This window comes from Tasmannia lanceolata, unplaced genomic scaffold, assembly GCF_043159265.1.
Source record: "Tasmannia lanceolata isolate RefF3 unplaced genomic scaffold, GAP_Taslan_0.1 ptg000037l, whole genome shotgun sequence".
Classification (NCBI taxonomy): Eukaryota; Viridiplantae; Streptophyta; class Magnoliopsida; order Canellales; family Winteraceae; genus Tasmannia; species Tasmannia lanceolata.
The window spans coordinates 43,935,710-43,956,530 of record NW_027518714.1 but is presented as its reverse complement, the minus strand read 5'-3'; the positions used below and the strand labels follow the sequence as shown (position 1 = coordinate 43,956,530).

Here is a 20,821-nt window from a genome sequence, read left to right as displayed (position 1 = left end):
TGGAAATTGCTTTCCAACCCTCTGTTTACAAATTGCTTTCCAATGTGCTTATCTACATAGGGGGTTTCAACTTTGTAAAATGGGGTTATCAAATAAATTAATGGGGGGCTTATAAAATACAAATTGAAGCAAATACTCTGTTGGCAAATTGATGCAAGTACCCTGTTTACAAATTCATGCCCATAAACACAAATTTACAAAAAGTCCTGGTAGACTCCACATAAACTCCATTCACATTTTTACAAATTTATAAAAAAGTCCCCATAAACTCCACATAAAACCTCACATCCAAACTCCAAATAAAATTCCACCTAAAACTCCGCATAAAACTCCACATAAACACATAAAACGCCACATCCAAACTCCAAATAAAAGTCCACATGAAACTCCACATTGAAACTCCACCTAAAACTCCACATAAAACTCCACATAAACACCACCTAAAAGTTACAAAAGTTACAAAGTTACAAAGCATCAAGGATACTCCTACAATACATAGACCATCGAAGATTCTTCATTTCACCTCGCATTTCCCAAACTCTCCATGTAGAAACACATAGAGTCCTCCGATAACCAGGAATGTCAGTCTGACTAAAATTTAAGGGGGCACCGGCATATAAATGTTTGATCCTTTTGCCACATACAGGCCACAATCGATTCTGCATAACAACAGTTACAGACAATAAGAAGAGCAATAGTTCAAATATAAATGACATAGACAACAAATACAAAGTATTTAAGCGTTGACCCATTGCCATGTTGTGAGTAGTCTTCCATTTGTTGGTATGGGAAATGATCTATGTCGCAACCCCTTTCCTTGAAGTATTCCTTCAACAATGCTACCTATAAATGTTTTACAGGAATCAGTGTGGGAAACAAGTGTTTTATATATGTCTGTTCTAACTTCAAATCATTGAAGATGCTATTTTACTTACTATGAGTCATGCTCATTCATCAAACTGCATGCCTCCATGAAGGTTTTGTTGACCATGTCAACAACAAGAAGAACCAAGCGTTGGTCTAAACATAATGGTAACAAGACCATCTTAATCACCTCGCAGGGTATATCTTTAAGTCTATCATGCAGAAGCTCTTTCGCCGCCTTCCACATTTCTACCTGCTTCTCCTCTGACATCTTATCACCGCCTGAAGTTAGATTTCCCTGTAGAAAGGAAAAAATGCTTCAGGCATAAGTTGTAAAGTAGAATTACGAGGTAGAAATTGTCAAATCTTCAGGGATAAGCTGTAGAGTAGAATGTGCAAGATATAAATTCATCTTACATGTACCACCGAAGGAGGAAATACGACTTGGCCGTGAGGATCTGCCAGTCTGTCCTTGTTGGCGAAGTCTAAGTGCTTCCTATATACATCCAAAACCTTAAAAGAAAAAAAGCTCATGTTAGTACATTAGTAGCACTGATGATAGAATGGTAGAATGGTTAAATGACAGTAGGACTGCAAAATGATAGAATGGTTAAAAAAAAAATTATCTTCAAAACAAGGTTAATGTAATAGACATCACATCTACTTGCCTTGAGTCATCCCTTAGCAATTCATCAATCAATGCACTTCTCCTTCCCTTAGGCAACTCCTCCTCCTCCTCCTCCTCCTCCTCCCCTTTCTTCTTCCCCCTTTCTACTTTCTTCTTTGGGGGTGGTTTTCGTATGTTGGGCTCGTCCTCCTTTTTCTTCTTCGCCCCATCTACTTCCTTCTTTCGATGCGGTTTTGATAAGTAGGGGATTTGTGTGGCGTAACTTGCTTTCCTACTCCTTGCCCCATTCTTCACACCCCTCTCAATGCTCCCTAATTTAAGTTCCACGTTGTCATTCCTCTTTGAAGTAAGGTCGGGACTATCAGATATGTTGACAATAGCTGCTTACACCTGTTTAAAGTCCATAATGGCACAAGATCGTTGCGATGATATTTCGACAATCCCAGGCATTGTGTCAAATCATTCTTCTATTTCATCGGGGAATTGGGATGATGCTTCTATCAGTGTAGTGGTTGCATCTATGTCGCATCCAACTACAATGAATTCAGCTGTATTTTCATTTTTCATCTCCACCACCCCCTTCATCTTTCCCCCAGATCCTTCCTCCTCCACCCCCTCCATCTTTCCCCCAAATCCTTGCTCCTCCACCCCCTTCATATTTCCCCCAGATCCTTGCTCCTCCACCCCGTCCATCTTTCCCCCTGATCCTCGCTTCGCCTTTCTCAGACATTCCGATTCGTTTTTTAATGCCTCCTCTTTCTTTCTAATCTTTGCCTCTCTTCTTTTTATTTCTTCCCATCATTCTCTTATCTTCTCCCATTGTTTGTTCACTTCCTATCTCTCTTTTGCCAAGATTCTAATCTTCTCCCACTGATTTTTATTGCTTCCCATGCTTCTTTCTAATGGTTGTCTCTCTTCTCCAAAATTTTCCTCCTCAAATCTGGCCTCTTCCCTCTCTTCTCCCAGGGTTTCCTCAACATCTTAACATATAGACAGGGCAAACAAGTATCACATTGTAAAGACTACGAAGTAAAATAACAGAACATATTACATGATTATTTTTTCACTTGTGACGTCAATGTGACCACCACCTGATCATTCGAGAAGATTGTCAGTTCAGAAGATATTACAATTGATATGAAAACGTGAAAATGTTATGTCTCACCTCAGATTTCTCTATCTTCTAATTCTCAACCAATTTGTACTTCCTCGATTCCTTTGCAGTCCAATCTCACTTGAACACACGAGCTTTTGGATCAGTAGGAATCCAAAATGTGGTATGCTCGTATGACCACACCTGCATACATACGACATACCGTGTTAATCATAATATAAATAAGACAAATTGAATATTAAATAAGATGAGTCCATAATACCTGCATCGCCAACGAGCAACCCTCAAAGTACTTGCCACCCTTGCTGACGTTGTCCAGATATTCCACTAACCAATCATACACTGCATTTCCCTAGTTGTAGTTGGAAATCTTTTCTATGTCCTCTATGAAAGGCCAGAACAACTGGTCAGTTCAGTGCGCACTTCAGGTGAAAAGCACAGTGGCAAAAATATGTAGGAGTACATATTGCACGATTTTATTTATCAAGGGTTGCTCATGTACTCGAACTATTGCCATAATTTCTTCCTCAGAAAATGGCCAACCAGGCACTTTACAAGGGGGGTTTCTCTTGTCGGTTGATAAAACCCTAACCACCTCCATTCTCTCTCCTCTAAGTGGTAGTCTTAATGCCAAAGCAACATCGGTTGGCTGGAAGGGAACTGAAATACTCCCTAATGTAAAAGTTTTGGTGGCAGGATCCCACTTATCATGGAGAGCTCTCATAAGAGGCTTGTGCATGAAAATGTTCTGTAGGCCAAACAAATGGCCAAAAGGAGTCTTGGCTAGAGCATCAGAATGGACTTTGTCCAACTTTATTCTATCCATTGCAGATTTAAAACATGAAGGAGAGCAACGTGCTTGCACATATGGAGCCTGCAAAACAAATTGCATCATCAAAATATAATTGTCATAAAGTAATTAACTTACTAAGATTGGAACCATCAATTACATGTCTCTGTCTCTTTTTCCCCACTTTCTTTTTTCCCTTCTCCCTATTTAAACTCCTTTCGGTCTTTCTTGGAGTCTTTCCTAGATTATTTCTTAGACTCTTACGCGTCGCCTTCTTTGAAGGTTTTGCCATTGTACAAAGTAGATACTGTATATAGCTCTGTTAAAAAACAATAAGAAAGTTAAGCACTATCAAACTGAATAACAAGTCTCTAAAATGGGGGGTTATCATGTCGCTATAGAGGGCCTATGAAGTAGCTAAATGGGTTGCTTATCAAATCCACAATAGGGGTGTATGTAGTACCACAAAAGGGGTCATGATGTCTCAACTCCACATAAAGGGCTTATTAGAAAGCAAAATGGTGGTTATCTACTTCTGAAGAGGGAGTTCTGAACGGGGAATCAAGTATCCAAACATGGTTATCTAAGAGGGTCTCAAGTGGACAAGAAGGGGTTATCATGTCTCTAGAAAGGGTCATCTAAGCAGGGGTTCTCAACATCACAAAAAGGGCTATCAAGCAAAATTGTGGTTATCTACTTCTGAAGAGGGAGTTTTGAAGGGGGTATCAAGTATCCAAACATGGTTATCAAAGATGGTTCTCAAGTCCACAAGAAGGGGTTATCATGTCTCTAGAAAGGGTTATCTAAGCAGGGGTTCTCAACACCACAGAAAGGGCTCACTAGATAGCAAAATGGTGGTAATCTACTTTTGAAGGAGTTTTGAAGGGGGTATTAAGTATCCAAACATGGTTACCCAAGAGGGGTCTCAAGTCCACAAAAATGGGCTATCATGTCTCTAGAAAGGGTTATCTAAATAGGGGTTCTCAACACCACACGAAGGGATTATTAGAAAGCAAAATTGTGGTAATCTACTTCTGACGAGGGAGTTTTGAAGGGGGTATCAAGTATCCAAACATGGTTATCCAAGAGGGGTCTCAAGTCCACAAGAAGGGGTTATCATATCTCTAGAAGGGGTTCTCAACCCCACATAAAGGGCTTATTAGATAGCAAAATGGTGGTTATCTACTCCTGAAGAGGGAGTTTTGAAGGGGCTATCAAGTATCCAAACATGGTTATCCAAGAGGGGTCTCAAGTCCACACGAAGGGGTTATCATGTCTCTAGAAAGGGTTATTTAAGCAGGGGTTCTCAACACCACACAAGGGGCTTATTAGATAGCAAAGTTGTGGTTATCTACTTCTGAAGAGAGAGTTTTGAAGAGGGTGTCAAGTATCCAAACATGGTTATCCAAGAGGGGTCTCAAGTCCACAAGAAGGGTTTATCATGTCCCTAGAAAGGGTTATCTAAGCAGGGGTTCTCAACACCACAAAAAGTGCTTATTAGATAAAAAAGTTGGGGTTATCTACTTCTGGAGAGAGGGAGGGGGGGTAACAAGTATCTAAACATGGCTACGCAATAAGGTATCCAAAGGGGTTATTAAGTAGGGGTATTTGGTAGAGGGATTATCTATTTGTAAAGAGGGCGTTTTGAAGGGGGTTATCAAATTGGGGTTCTGAAGTCTACAGGAAGGGCTTACGTAGTACCTAAACGGGGGTTATTAATCCATACAGAGGGGTTATCATTACATATAAGGGGGGTTTTAAAGTCTCTCCAATGGGGATATGAAGCCTCTTAACGGGGTTATCTAAGCATGGATTCTCAAATCCAACAAAGGGCTTACAAAGTGGCTAAAAGGGGTTATCATTCCCTCAACATGGGTTTTCAAGTAGTAAAAATTGGGTTATCAGGGACCTATAGAAGGGTTTACCAAGACCTATAGAAGGGCGCACCAAGCCTCTCAAATGGGGTTATCAACTGTCTAAAGGAGGTTATCTAAAGGGTTTCAAAGTCACTCGAAGGGGTTTTCTCGAAGGGGGTTTCAGGTCTCTAAATGAGGTTATCTTCCGGTCTCAAGTGAAGGGAATGAAAAAAACAGTGAAAAACCCAAGTAGAAAGAGAAGCCATGGAAAAAACCAAAAAACAACATACATAAAGAGGGGAAAGAACTCACCTTTGTGATTTTGGCGCGTTTGGCGTGCTTTTTGTAGGCTCCCCATCGGCGACAATGGTGAATTGTCGAAACGGAAAAACAATGAAAAAACCTAAGTAGGAGGAACAAAAAAATGGTGAAAAACCTAAGTAACCATGGAAAAAACCAAAAACCGAGGGGAAAGAACTAACCTTTGTGATTTTGGCCCGTTTGGTGTGCGTTCTAGGCGTTTGGTGTGCTCCTGCCGAGGACAATGGTGATTTGCCGGAGGTAGAACGACGATAGGGTTTTTTAAATGGGTAAAAAGTGAAAAGTAAAAAAACGGGGGGAAGTTAATGCTTGGGTTTTCACGAATGGCAATTTCGGCATGTAATTTCTCGAAAACCGTCTTTTGTCACCCATCGGATAGTTTTTGAAAACCTGGGACCAGTTAAAAATTCTAGTGAAAATTTGCCCCCCATCGGTCATTTTTCCTAAAAAATAAAGAGCAATGCTAGGAAAACGGGATTCCGTTTTGGAAAAAAGGCATTAACCAATGGAGCCACGTCCACTAAAAGACAAATGGAGAGAGCTCAAATCCCTATAAAGCAATAAATACACATTAAAAGGGTCAAATCAACGATCATTTCAGCCCCGTTTTTTATTTTCCAAATGGAATCCCATTTTCAAAGTGTTTTTCAAAAATAAATAGCAACGGACGCTTCATTGTAACGATACCTTTTAATTTCCAGGTCTAATCTTGTGCTTCTCTTTTAAAAGATATGCCAGGTACCAAAGAAGCCTATCCTTAAAAAAGAAACAGAGTTCAGATGAAAGCTAAAAACCAAAGAAGCAAATTACGCAAACAGACAGAAGCAAGTAACATAGGTAAAGGGCAGCCCAGTGCACGAGGCTCCCACCATTGCGGGTCTGGGGAGGGCTAGATGTACACAACCTTACCCCTAGTTTGCAGAGAGGCTGCTTCCGTGACTCGAACTTGTAACCAAGGTTTTAAATTTTGACCGAAATCCGAAATTTCGGGTTTCGGTCGATACTGAAATCGAAATTAGGTAAACCCGAAACGTTACTATATTTCGACCGAATTTTTGAATTTTCAGTCAAAATTTCGTTTTCTTGAAATTTTGGTCTGAAATTTTAGGAAGATCACGTTAAAAACTGCATTTTATTCATTATTTAATATTTTCTTGAAATTTGGGGCAAATTTTCAAGAGGGATAAAATATTACTTTTTTCTTATTTCGTCGGATTTCGAACGAAATTTCAAAATTTCAACAAAAATTTCTGTCTCAGTGAGGACCAAAACGCATTCCGAAACTGAAATTTAAGACCTGGCCTGTGACCACAAAGGTCACAATGGAACAACCTTACCGTTGCGCCAAGGCTCGCCCTCAAGCAGGTAACATATGTACAGACCAAAATCTATGTTGATCACTAAATGCTACACAATTCTCTTCATAGCATCCACAACAACAAGATATCCAATGCTCTGAATTGGCAGGGATAATTACCCTAGTGATACTCTCTTAATCTCTTATATTCCAATTTCCAAATCCTCCTAACAGTGCCGAATAAGTTATTGGGTGTTCTTTTAATGGTATCAATACAACGGGATTACTGTCAGTACCTTTTTCCGTCATATCTTTTGTTACATTTCTTCTTGAACGATGCTGAATGCCCAAATCCATGGGTGGTCAAAGGATCTTCACATCCATCGTGCAATGCATGCAGTTATTGATAGACAGAAAAATCATGTTATACACTTTCGTATACTGGCTAAAGCGTTACGTATGTCTCTGGTGGATTTTATATTCACTCCAGTACCATAGTAGGTAAATTCGAAGGGGAACAGGACATCACTTTGGGTTTTGTTGATTTCTACGTAACCTGGCAAACAAAAACATCTTTAATCGTCAAAGGACAAAAATGCAAAAGTTAATGGACAAACATCCGTTGATAATTTACCAATCTATCAAGCCTCTTATGCATTATTCACTTTCAAAACCAACTTCTAAAGCAAGAGAATTAAAGTCTAAAGCTACTCACATACTCATTGTAGGACAACAAGAACCCCCACTCCCAAATCCCACTTGTGAAATAAAATCAAAATCCACTAAAAGTCATTTGCTTATCAGTAAAAAAGTGAGAAAAGAGGTGAGAAGCATAAATTTTTTTATTAATTTAATAGTGTACTAAACAGATCCTTCAACATATTCAGTCCAGGAAACTGACAAATCACAAGTGGAAATAAAAAGCTAACCATCCCAAAAAATATGGCAATAGAAATCGATAAAAGCTCGGAGAACCTACAGAACCTGCAAACAAAACCAGATCAAATACTGTCAATCAAATGTGCTGTTATTCTGGAAATAGAATTCACAAAGCTTGCTCAAAGAAAAATAACCTAATGATTGAAAGAGAAGACAGAAAAGGCCCCAGCATCGTATAAGTAAACAATGTTGTGAATCCTGAGATGATGCAACAAGCCAGTAACAACAGGAGAGGACCCACCAATGCTGAAAAATCAAGCAGCCCTGCATATAGAACCATATGACTAATCGAGACATGAAATCCTATAATTGCAATTTCAGAAGATATATATAAATACCTCCTAGTTTCTTTGAGAGGAGATGCAAGAGCAACAAGGTTGATAAAGTGGTAACAAACGATGTCGAAAGTACCTTAAATATACAGTCAGTCTCATGAGAATAGTAAAAACTGCTGCATAATTACTAGTTTTGAATGGTTATTAGGAGCACAAACCCTGATTAACATACCAGTCCTTGTGCTCCAAGATTGATCTTGAAAATGAAGAGCCAATCTAGGAAAGCATTCAAAAGAATAGCAGCCACACTAATAATGAATGGCTGTTGTCCATCTCCAAGTACATAAAATACCATAACAAGCAGTTCTCGGATGATGTAGAATGGGGAGCCAACAGAATCTGTTGAAGTAAACACGAAAATCAGCAAAAAACTGTACTTCCCATAATGAGTCCCGCAATCGTGATGCAAGTCATATGGAGCTAAGCCACAACACAAGAAGCATTTGAAAATTACAGATCGAATCCACTAAAAAATATCTCGAAATTTGATGTAGGAGTGTTCATGCAATGCTAAAACATCACTTGAAAATTATATATATATATATATATATATATATATATATATATATATAGAGAGAGAGAGAGAGAGAGAGAGAAAGATATTATAGAACAACCCAAATCACTAGAAACTTTTTTGGAAAGCCGAACTTTCTAATCTTAGGACAATACTTCCTATACATAACACATTCCTACTTTAAAGTTCGAACTGTTGAAAATAAAAGAATAAACTACGGGTCGGGGTTGTCCAGAAAATACTGCACAAGAAGCTATTGAACACATACACCCACTAAAATAAGACAGCTAACTAATATCCCTTATTACCAGTTACTAGTCCCAGGCTCCCAGCTCAAAGAAAATATGTTCCAAATTAGAAAGAATACAAATTTCGTTTATGCAGTGCATACTAAGTAAGAGGGAGAGCCTTGGCGCAACGGTAAGGTTGCTCCATTGTGACCTGGTGATCACGGGTTCGAGTCACAGAAACAGCATCAATGCAAAGCAGGGCTAAGGCTGGGTACATCTAGCCCTCCCCAGACCCCACAATGGCGGGAGCCTCATGCACTGGGCCGCGCTTTTCTTTTAGTGCATACTAAGTAGAAACTTTAGGGACAGTCTAAAATTGACTTCTAAAATTCTAGAACTACAAGAAGATAAGAAGGTTACACTATAATTCAAAAATTAGTTAAGGAACTAACAAAAAGAAGAGCAAAGATAGATTAGGAACAGGAAAGAATAGACTGAAAATTTAACAAAGACAAAAAAATAATGGTTCCCTTAACAAAATTTTTAGCAAGGGTTCTATTAGAAAATCTAACATTTTTTGTTGAATGGCAAAGCAATTCATTGAAAATAAGACCGAGATGGTCTGAAAAGTACAAGAGAAGAGAAAGAAAGATAAAAAGCCAATAATATGAATAAACCCATTATCCTAAAAGGAAGAGGTCAAGGCAGAAGGAAATCGTAAACTTCCAAACCCTCTTTGGAAACACCTTACCTAGCAAGTTTTTCAGCTTCCTTATTTGTAGATCTTCTCACATACCGATAGGAGATCCCGTGACCACTAAATATATCTTGAATCTCATCAAGGAATGGAGCGAATCTCCACGGCACCTTAGATGAACCGGTAAGCCACCGTATCACATTCAGGGAATCCCCTTCCACCACCACCTTATCCAAAGATTCTCAATCCAAGAGCTTGATCCCTTCAAGGACAGCTTGCGCTCAGGCCTCACTAGCATCTGCCACTCCTATGGGGCTCGAAAAAGCCCATCTAACCAATCCCATGTCATCCCTTAAAAGGCCACCAATACCTGAGGAGCCAGGGTTCCGTAAACTTAACCCATCAAAGTGAAGTTTTAAGAAATTGGAATCGAACAGCTCCCAATTCTGAACACTTTTTTATTCCTATGCTGAACTATAGCAAATTTCCCTCCACCCATGACAAAGGTCGAAAGCAGACAAATTTGAAACTTGGTAAAATCTTCACCCATGAGATCGTAAGGGCAACCGCCTTGGTAAAAAGAAATTCACAACTCTTTGAGTGCCCTTTAAAAACTTGGACATTTCTTCCTTTCCATAAAACCCAAATTATAGCTAACGGGGATACATTCCATAAAATCTTCCCATTCTTCCTCCAAGTGACTAAAGATCAACTTTCAAGCAGATTAACGAGTTTGGCATGGAACACCCATGACATGCCAAATCTGATCAACATTCTGCCCTACATCCCTCTAGCCATTTTACAATGCAGAAGGAGATGATCGGCCATCTCTCCGGCCTCAGTGCACATCGCACAATGATCAATGATAAGCATTTCCTGCTTGGGCAAGAAATCCACAGTTTGGATTCTATCTTGGAGGGCAAACCACCCGAAGACACAAACTCTGGGCGGGGCCTGGATAGTCCAAACCTTGACTACTTTGGAGTTCGAAGGGCAAGACAGAAGGTGGAGGTAGGAGGATTTAACAGAGAAGATCCCCGAGGAGTTCCAGATCCAAACCTGTTTATCCTCACCGGCCACCTTAACATGACACCCTTCTAATAGCCCAAGCAGTTTGGCTAGCACTGCAAGCTCTCTTTCAAAAAAATTTCTTCTAAATGACGGCATCCATACCACCACGGTGTTCAAAAAACTCTGAAACTGGCAACCCCTGCGGAAATGCCATAGCAAATAACTCCAAAAAAATCTCTTTCAAAGGATGTTGCATGCACAGTCAAGCCAAAACCTAATACGGTTGGCACTATAAACTCTGAATCTAATCCTAGCTTGAAATTTATGATTGAACCGCAATATGTCCCTCCAAATTGTGATCCCTCGATATCTGAATTTATCCACCGATTCTCAATGGCTGAAAGACGATCCATACATACAATTATATTGGCCCAAAGGTGAGAAACCTCCTCGCTGAATCTCCATAGCCATTTACCAACAAGAGCCTCATTCATTTCTTTTAGCCTTCTGATCCCAAGGCCCACTGCCTTGATAGGTTTGCATACTTTTTTCTCACTTAGCAAGAGCATACCCCCTTTTTCATCGAATCCACCCCATAGAAATCTCCTACGAATTTGCTCCAATCGAGGCGCAGCACTCAAGAGGCATTTGAAAAGGGATAGATAATACACCGGGATATTGGCCAGTACAGCCTTAATAAGGTTCATGCGACCTCCTTTTGATACTAAATTAATCTTCCAAGTATCCAATCTTTTCTCGACTCTCCCTACAATGGCCTCCCAATAATCCTTTTTGGTCTCCCCACTCCCAAAGGGAGGCCAAGGTCTAAAGAGGGGAAAAACTCCACTTTGCAGCCCATAATTCCTGCAATTCCTTGCACCACCTCAAACTCAATGTTGATTCCAAAGACTTGATTTATGAAAGTTCATTCTTTAACTCGATACCAATTCATAGCATCTCAAAATGGATTTAAAGTCAAAACCTTTACCGGTTTGGAGGAGCTGAAGAGAAGAGAGCTTTAGGAATGAAAAAGATAAAATCCACCACTCATATGATCACTAGCCCTAGAGTCACTCACCCGAGGGATCTGAAAAGAAGAAGTGATATGTGAAGCTATCGAAGCACTTGAATTGCCAAGAGTAGCTGAATGAGTAGAAACCCTATTTCTCTTATATGTTAGTCTTGCACGTGGCAACATACTAATATTAGTTTTGTTGGATTTTAATAGTTAGATTGATCATATCTTTACCTCACTTTAAATAAAACAAGGAAACAAAGATCAAAGCGAAGCTATAGAAGCACTTGAATTGGCAAGAGAAGCTGAATGAGTAGATAACCTATTTCTCTTATATGTTTGTCTTGCAAGTTGCAACATACTAATATTAGTTTTGTTGGATTTTAATAGTTTAGATTGATCAAATATTTACATCTCTTTCACAAAATCAATGAAACAAAGATCAAAGCTTAAATCAAATTCTACCTTCAACTTCCTCATAATTTCGAGCCTTAATCTTGAAGACCTTCCTTACCTCTTGTCAAGTGATCTCCAAATGAAAAATGCTTCAATATTTCATCGGACGTCTTTCACGGGCTTCTTTACTTCACATAGCATTCAAGTTCAGATGTTATTTGGAAAGATTGAGCTCATTGTATATGTAGCATCCATTATTTAAACATGGACAGAGCCTTTATAATTGTTTATTTTTTGGGAGCTTTTCATGCCAGATTCAATCCATATTTCTTTAAAAATTTAAGAGGTTTATGATGCATGAAAAAGAACAGAATGGTCTAGATTCCATTTCCCAAACCCCTTCCATGATAGCTCTTTATACCACCTTCTTCAAATGCAAAAAGACGACATAAAATCATGATTTCCATGTTTTTTTTATGTTCAGATTTTAACCCAATTTTAGACCTATCTACGGAATTTTATCCATGAAAACTCTACAAGAGATCTATAGTTTCTTGTGGCAAAAAGTCCCATTTAAAATGCTTTTGAATTGTATGATTTTCTAACGGATGAATATTTTCCTAAAGCATAATTTTATGGAAAATGCCATAGCAAGCTTTAGCCTTATCTAAGCCTGTATAAATAAATATTGAAAATCAATCAATTCATACAATTACAAAATGAGTGATGAACAATTCAGATCAAATTATTATGATAGTGGTACACACATGCAACCACGGATGGAACGTCTAGTGAGTTTCCAATTACAATAGGACTACACCAAGGATCAGCTCTTAGCCCTTATCTTTTTACGCTAGTGTGGGACCCGATCCCGCGAGAGGGGTGGGGTGCGAGCCGCCACGCTCTCTTTTGGTCTCTCGTACCCACGCGATTGGCGTGTGCATTTTTATTATTGATTTTAATTCATCTTTTATGTGAACTTGGGATTACTAAGGTAATCCGAATTCCACACAAAAGAGACTGACAGAGTCACCACCTAGATGTGGGATCTAGGACCCATAATTAACCAGAAATCTAGACTCGTTACCTGGTTTCAAGAATGGAAGGTATGGGGAGTTATCCACCACATGCACCATTCCTGCCCGATAATCGGTCTTCAATTCCAAAAGTTAACTCTTTTAAATTTATTTTAAATGGCTCATTCAACTCTATGTTAGTGTGCGAACTATGTGACATGCATCCTATGATCTAATTTCAATGTGAATCCTAAATGTGTATCTTGATTTATTAATTTGTCTGGATTCAATCTAAGTGAAAGTTCTCCTAAAATTCTAATTTCATGGAAAGTCCTAAGTGATTTAATTAAGAATTTACAAGAAAATTAATATACAAAACCCCACAATTTGCTGTGGAGCCGACTCGTGATTGGTATGCCATCAAACATCCAAGCTGCCTACGTACCCAAGCCTCACTGGGATCAGAGTCGACGTAGTTCGGTGCACCTAAGCTAAGCTACTTATGCCTAACTCAACTAAGACACCGACCTAGACTGGATTGACTGTTTCAACAGTTTTAACAGAAGTTATTTAATTCAAGTTGAAGATTTTATTATCCTAGGACTTCATCTAAGATGCTATATGATCCTATCTAAGTGCAAGTTGTCCCTTAAACTAATGCAGGTTAACCTACATCCTAGGTAACTAGGCTTGTCCTAGGGAAAGATTGGGTGACTAGTGTAACTAGACCTATGGCACGATTGCTATCTATAGCGAACGTCGGTGATGAGGCTGGACTCCTAACTCTAGGACTCCCTAAAACCTAGGACACGATATGACGTAAGTGTTCCTAAATAGGGCTCTAAGGGTTCTTATGATGGAAACCGTAATCCAACGGTTCCGAAAGACATGAGGTAAATTGATCCAAGTTCTTGAAGTTAATGAATTTCAGATTTCAAGGATTTTCGGTTTTTATTCATTTAAGGTAGGGGTGGCCAGAACCGAACCAGAACCGAACCGGAACCGAAGAACCGAACCGGAACCGAACTGTAAAAAAATATTTTTGGTCCGGTTCGGTTCCACTGATGAAGAACCGAACTTATTCGGTTCGGTTCCGGGTCTAATGTTCTCGGTTCGGTTCCGGAACCGAAGAACCGAACTTTGAATATATATATATATATATATATATATATATATATAATATTTTTATATTTCTATTATACATATACTTAATAATATAAATTACTTATAATATTAATAAGTAATAGTTAATACTATTCTTATAATAAGAAAGTAACTTATATTACAACTTTAATTAAAAGTTTTTATAAATTATAATTAATAATTAATAATTAGCCATTAGAACCGAAGAACCGAACCGGACCGAACCGATTATGTTCGGTCCGGTTCGGTTCGGTCCTACTGTGTACTACGGGTTCGGTTCCGTTCTTACGGTTCATGGAACCGAGAACCGAGAACCGAAAAAAAAGGAACCGAGAACCGAGAACCGAACCGGTTGGCCACCCCTACATAGCATGGATACATCCCTTTCGAGGTGTATAACGTATGATCGAAATGGACAGGAGCTGCAATTTTTAGCTTGTGGCACAACCACACCTGGAGTAATGCAGGACATCCCGAGAAAGACCCAACGAAAGAGCGACCCTGGACCTGAGCTGGCACGAAGGCGAGCGATATCATCCAATCCATAGAAGGTTTCTGCAAGTATAATAGGAATTGGATTGGCGCCACGATCCATTTGATCAACGAGGTCCAAAAGAACAGTTGACGCAAAGCGAGAAGGCTGGACAGTGAGGAACCTGGCGAAGGAGCAGAATCTCAAAGCGCGACGTCGGGCTTTTTGAATATCACAGCACCAATGTGTCCAATAGAAGGGTAAATGTCAATCAGTTGTTGCATGGACACCTCTTGGCCTTTCATGAAAGAGTTCATGGATTCATCTGGATTATTCATTAAGCAAAGGAACAAAGGACGATAATCTGGAACACAGGACGGCTTCACTAGAGGACCATCCACAGGATATTCCAATAAGGCACACCATTCTTCAAAGGTGGGACACATTTCTTGGTTGCCAAAACGGAAGACATGATGATCGGGATCCCAACACTCTGATGCGGCATAAAGTAATCCCCAATCGAGCTTAATGGTTGCCACGTAGCCGAAGAGATTTTTCTCTTGCTCACTTATGGCATAGATGTGAGATTCTCTTAATGTACCACGGATCCAATCAAGAATTGTACGAGTAAACATGATGCCTGTAAGCCAAGAGAAGGGATACAAGAATGATCAGGATTTATATGAACACGAGATTGGGATAAGTTCCTGCCAGTACAAAGAAAGTATGAATACATGATCGAATCACATGATAGAAGATTGAAAGACGTACGATCAAGAGATGAGATGAGATAGCATAAGATTGCTTTCAACGGATAGATCATGAATGACTAAGCCTATGAGATCTTTGGAAATGATGGGATTTATATCCTAACCCCAAAGGGAAAGTTTTTAATCTTCGCACATTTTAACAGTGTTACCTGAAGGCATCAAACCCTAATCCTAATCTAGCGGAGTGGAGAGAGGATCTCGACTCATGACTTTGTTTGTGCACCTAAGGACCGATCGTAGCCATTGGAAGATGGACCACGGCCAAATCTAGACACAAATGGGTAGGATATCCTAAGCTAGGCTCACACACTTGATGCACATGTGTTCGTATACTACATGCATGTGTGGGTTAATCTAGGGGTAAGGCCAAGAGTTCCCTTAGCGCGAATCCGTGTTCGATATACTGTACCAGTGTCCGGCGTATCAGTACGTGAACAAGAGATCCGTTTACGCACCATAAGGTGCTAGGCTAAGGGTGGAATGCTTCTCTAGCACAGAGGCACCAGGTGATGAAATCCCAGTCAACCATGCTAGATAACACTCCGGGTTCCTAAAATAGGACGTGTGTGCATGTGAGATGCAAGGGTTTAGATGCAAGTGATGTAAGTGTGTGAAATAAGTTCGCGCAATCTATGATGCCTTCAGGTTTTGTTAGATTAAGTTTGAGTATGATGTGATAAGAAAATAAAACAAGACAAACTAATTTAACAAGTATATGAGGGATAGATTTTTTATGAGCCAGTTAAATTAAATTCAAATGAATTATCCTTCGGAATTGTAATGAAGTTAGGTGATCCCCAGCAGAGTCGCCAAACTGTGGGACCCGATCCCGCGAGAGGGGTGGGCTGCGAGCCGCCACGCTCTCTCTTGGTCTCTCGTACCCACGCGATTGGCGTGTGCATTTTTATTATTGATTTTAATTCATCTTTTATGTGAACTTGGGATTACTAAGGCAATCTGAATTCCACACAAAAAAGACTGACAGAGTTGCCACCTAGATGTGGGATCTAGAACCCATAATTAACCAGAAATCTAGACTCGTTACCTGGTTACAAGAATTGAAGGTATGGGGAGATATCCACCGCATGCACCATTCCTGCCCGATAATCGGTCTTCAATTCCAAAAGTTAACTCTTTTAAATTTATTTTAAATGGCTCATTCAACTCTATGTTAGTGTGCGAACTATGTGACATGCATCATATGATCTAATTTCAATGTGAATCCTAAATGTGTATCTTGATTTATTAATTTGTCTGGATTTCAATCTAAGTGAAAATTCTCCTAAAATTCTAATTTCATGGAAAGTCCTAAGTGATTTAATTAAGAATTTACAAGAAAATTAATATACAAAACCCCATAATTTATTGTGGAGCCGACTCGTGATTGGTATGCCATCAAACATCCAAGCTGCCTATGTACCCAAGCCTCACTGGGATCAGAGTCGACGTAGTTCGATGCACCTAAGCTAAGCTACTTATGCCTAACTCAACTAAGAAACCGACCTAGACTGGATTGACTGTTTCAACAATTTTAAGAGATGTTATTTAATTCAAGTTGAAGATTTTATTATCCTAGGACTTCATCTAAGATGCTATATGATCCTATCTAAGTGCAAGTTGTCCCTTAGACTAATGCAGGTTAACCTACATCCTAGGTAACTAGGCTTGTCCTAGGGAAAGATTGGGTGACTAGTGTAACTAGACCTATGGCACGATTGCTATCTATAGCGAACGTCCGTGATGAGGCTGGACTCCTAACTCTAGGACTCCCTAAAACCTAGGACACGATATGACATAAGTGTTCCTAAATAGGGCTCTAAGGGTTCTTATGATGGAAACCGTAATCCAACGGTTCCGAAAGACATGAGGTAAATCGATCCAAGTTCTTGAAGTTAATGAATTTCAGATTTCAAGGATTTTCGGTTTTTATTCATTTAAGGAATACCAAAGGTTCTACGGTTCATAAATTTCGGCCTCGAATAGCATCCACGAAAGGGAATTGTGTGCTCTTCCCTTGTGCAATTTAATACTTAAGTTATAGCACCTTATTGCCTGGCATATCTCTCAGGATTTCCGTGGACAGTAAACCTCGGAGCCAATAACATGCTATAGCTTAAATACTCAAATTGTCAAGGATCGATTGCAATTGGGATACGGTTACGAATGCTATGGCCATTTTACAAGGGAAATCTAAGACTCCAAAGATTTCTGTTTCAATGGATTAAGGAGTGAACATGTGACAGAAATTTAAGGCTCTTTAGGAATTTTCATAATAATTTTTGATTAATTTCAATTCTTAGTGGATTTTATCAATTTCAGACCACATGAGCGATTTTACAAGTGAACTCATTGCAAACAAATTCTAAATAAATCGAAATTTTTACAGCAACAAGATATGAAGGAATGTAGCTTACTGGAAAAATTTTACAGATTTTTATATTAAGCTCCTATTAATTTTTGATTTAATAACAATGAGACCAGATTATTAAAATAACACAGAAACTATTAGAATTAGAAATCTAAATTCATTGAAATTTCTACAGTCGTAAGATATGAGTAAACATAGTATGCTGTGAGATTTTCACGAATTTTAGATACTATTTACTATCAATTTTGGATTTTTGAATTTTCAGACCAGATTATGAATTTACACTACATCCCTTAGGAAACAAATTTCAAATCAATTGAAAATTTTACAGCAGCATGAAATATGGAATATAAGACTACTGTAAAAATTTTGAGAATTTTAATTGTGACTTGATGTCAGTAAAAAATCTCACAAAATCTGATTATTTTCAAAGAAAGCATCAAATAATATACCAAATAAAATCCACAAATCCTTAAAATTTCATGGTAGAATGTATCAGCATCATATTATTTTCCCATGAAATTTCATTAATTTTGGAACCTATTTAGTATATTTTCCATTTTTCTTCTTCAAAAAGATGTTTTTGAAGAGTTTTCTATTTTTAAAACATGATTTTTGAGAAAATTACGACTTCGGAAAATGTCCTTTAACCTTGTTCTGATGTGATGAACACAAAAAAATTTTAATATTCCAAAAAATAGATCATCCTGAGATAGCTATTTTTTCCAATTTCTTAATTTCTCAGTCATTATTTTAAATTAAATTCCATTCTTCACTCAAATTCTCAAAATCCTTTGATCCAATGTCCGATCCGATCCGATGGTTCTTTTAATCTATTTAAACAGATCAGTGTATTAAATTTTGAGACGAATCGGACTTGAAACACTCATGTAAAACACGATTTTTAGCACACACATATAATATTGAATCAAATACAATTAAATGCTAAAACCATGCAAAAAAATATAGAACGATTCTGGAAAAATCTGAGAATAGTGCACCGACCTTTGATTGAGATCCTCGCCGAATCCAAGAGCTTGAGAATCCGAGAAGGTCCGCCGACGTGATCCGATTCCCTTTCTTTCTTTCTTTTTTCTTTTTTTTTTGTTTTTCTCACTGTGGAGAGAGAGAGAGAGACAGAGAGGGTGAGAGAGAGAGATGGTGAGAGTGAGTGAGACCGAGAGAAACACAGGGAATGAGAGTGAGAGACAGTGAGATACACAGAGAGATAGAGAGGAAGAGAAACAAAGAGATAATGAGTGAAACCAAGAGATAATGAGTGAGAGATAATGAGTGAGAGATATAGAGGGATAGAGTGAGAGATAGACAGAGAGAATGAGAGAGCGAGAGAGAGTGAAAATGAGAGAAGAATATATAGATTTAGGGAAACAGAATGGAATATATAGAGATCTATACGGAGATAAAAATGAGAAAATACGGCGCTCTGTTTTTCTGTTTTTTTCTTTTCTTTTTTTTTAATGGGTTGTTGAGGGTTGGAGGTAGATGAGAGATAGAGGGTGAGAAATAGAGAGGGATAGAGATCGAGACAGAGGCAGAGAGGTAGTGAGGGCACTCTGTTTTTTTTTCTTTATTTTTTTGTTCTTGCTTTGGCTTTAGTGGGCTGAAGAGGATGAAAGAGATAGAGAGAAAGGGAAATGCTGTAAATGGAGAGAAGATATAGGGGAGATGGGGTGCTGTATGAGAGAGATAGGGAGAGACACAGAGTGCTGTGTGAGAGGGATCGAGAGAGATAGGTAGAAACACAGAGTGCTGTGTGAGAGGGATCGAGAGACTTAGAACACCAACCTTGCCAGCCTCTACTTTTCTTCGAGATGGAGTGTTTGGAGACTCCCACAGAGGACAGATGAAGGCCACCGTTTTTCTTTTTCTTCTATAACAAAGCTGCTGTTTCTGAGGGAAAAAAAAAACAGAGCCATCGTTTTCTTTCTTCTTTTTTTTTTTACCTCTCCTCTTCACTTAGCGGAAAAATGAGAAACACGACAGAAATGATCGAAAAGATTGAGAAAATATAAGAGACGGACACGGAAATAGAAAACACTGGAAAACCAATAGAAAAATACTAACTTCTTTGTTGACTAAGGCGGAGCAAAATGGGGGTGTCTACAGCTAGTTACTTACGGAGGGTATCCAGAGGTGCCGTGGTGTATGTTATTTGCAGATGATATAGTATTAATCGACGAAACCAAAGCAGGAGTAAATGCTAAATTAGAGTTATGGAGAACTACTTTGGGATCTAAAGGTTTTAGAGCCAGTAGGACTAAGACAGAATATATGGAATGCAACTTTAGTAATGTAAGGAGACGGGATGAGGATGTAGTAAATATGACTGGACAGGAGGTACCTAAGAAGGATATCTTTCGCTATCTCGGTTCAATTCTACGTAAGGAAGGAGAGATTGAAGAGGATGTTAAGCATAGAATAAGAGCAGGTTGGTTGAAGTGGAAGCTTGCCTCAGGAGTTTTGTGCGATCGTAAAACCCCTACCAAGTTGAAGGGAAAGTTTTATAAGACAGTTGTAAGGCCAGCCATGCTGTACAGCTCAGAATGTTGGGCCACCAAGAAGCAGCATGTGCATAAGATGAGTGTAGCGGAGATGCGAATGCTTAGATGGATGTGCGGCCACACAAGGCTAGATAGAATTAAAAATGAAGACATTCGTAAAAAGGTGGGGGTGGCTCCAATTGAGGAGAAGATGAGAGAGCATCGCTTAAGATGGTTTGAACATATCCAACGTAGGCCTTTGGATGCTCCGGTGAGAAGAGGCGACTCATGCCAAATTGATGGAGTAAAAAGAGGTAGGGGCAGACCGAAAACAACTTGGGTAGAAACAGTGAGGAAAGACATGATAGCTAGGAACATAACAGAGAAAATGACGTTGGATAGGATAGAATGGAAGAAAATGATCCACGTAGAAGAACCCAACTAGAACTAGGATTAGAGCCAGGTAGATTTCTATTACTTTCTTCATGAATTTTTTCTAAAAGATTCATTTAGCCGACCCCAACTAGTTTGGGACAAAGGCTTT

At 39.0% G+C, this 20,821-nt stretch overlaps 1 protein-coding gene and 2 long non-coding RNA genes across 5 annotated transcripts in view; all 3 read right to left on the bottom strand.

Annotated features, from left to right (window-relative positions):
* Window positions 1-257: 257 nt before the first annotated feature.
* LOC143860064 (uncharacterized) lies at window positions 258-1,380 on the bottom strand. Its single transcript, XR_013239568.1, has 3 exons — window positions 1,282-1,380; window positions 936-1,162; window positions 258-843 (listed from the first exon to the last, which is right to left on the bottom strand). It is a non-coding gene; the product is annotated as an uncharacterized LOC143860064 (long non-coding RNA).
* Window positions 1,381-2,184: 804 nt separating this feature from the next.
* On the bottom strand, window positions 2,185-5,931 carry LOC143859982 (uncharacterized). Its single transcript, XR_013239533.1, has 3 exons — window positions 5,565-5,931; window positions 2,869-3,480; window positions 2,185-2,789 (listed from the first exon to the last, which is right to left on the bottom strand). It is a non-coding gene; the product is annotated as an uncharacterized LOC143859982 (long non-coding RNA).
* Window positions 5,932-7,694: 1,763 nt separating this feature from the next.
* The window catches only part of LOC143862240 (uncharacterized), a 113,657-nt gene continuing 100,530 nt past the window's right edge, over window positions 7,695-20,821 (bottom strand). For 2 of the 3 annotated variants that reach the window (XM_077373249.1, XM_077373250.1), the window contains exons 18-21: window positions 8,317-8,483; window positions 8,148-8,220; window positions 7,944-8,073; window positions 7,695-7,854 (exon numbers count right to left, since the gene is read on the bottom strand). In XM_077373249.1, the coding sequence (XP_077229364.1) occupies window positions 7,716-7,854; window positions 7,944-8,073; window positions 8,148-8,220; window positions 8,317-8,483 (509 nt within the window). In that variant the 3' untranslated portion in view covers window positions 7,695-7,715. Of the gene's footprint in view, window positions 7,855-7,943; window positions 8,094-8,147; window positions 8,221-8,316; window positions 8,484-20,821 lie in introns of all 3 variants that reach the window. The other variant, XM_077373251.1, reaches the window with a different exon arrangement.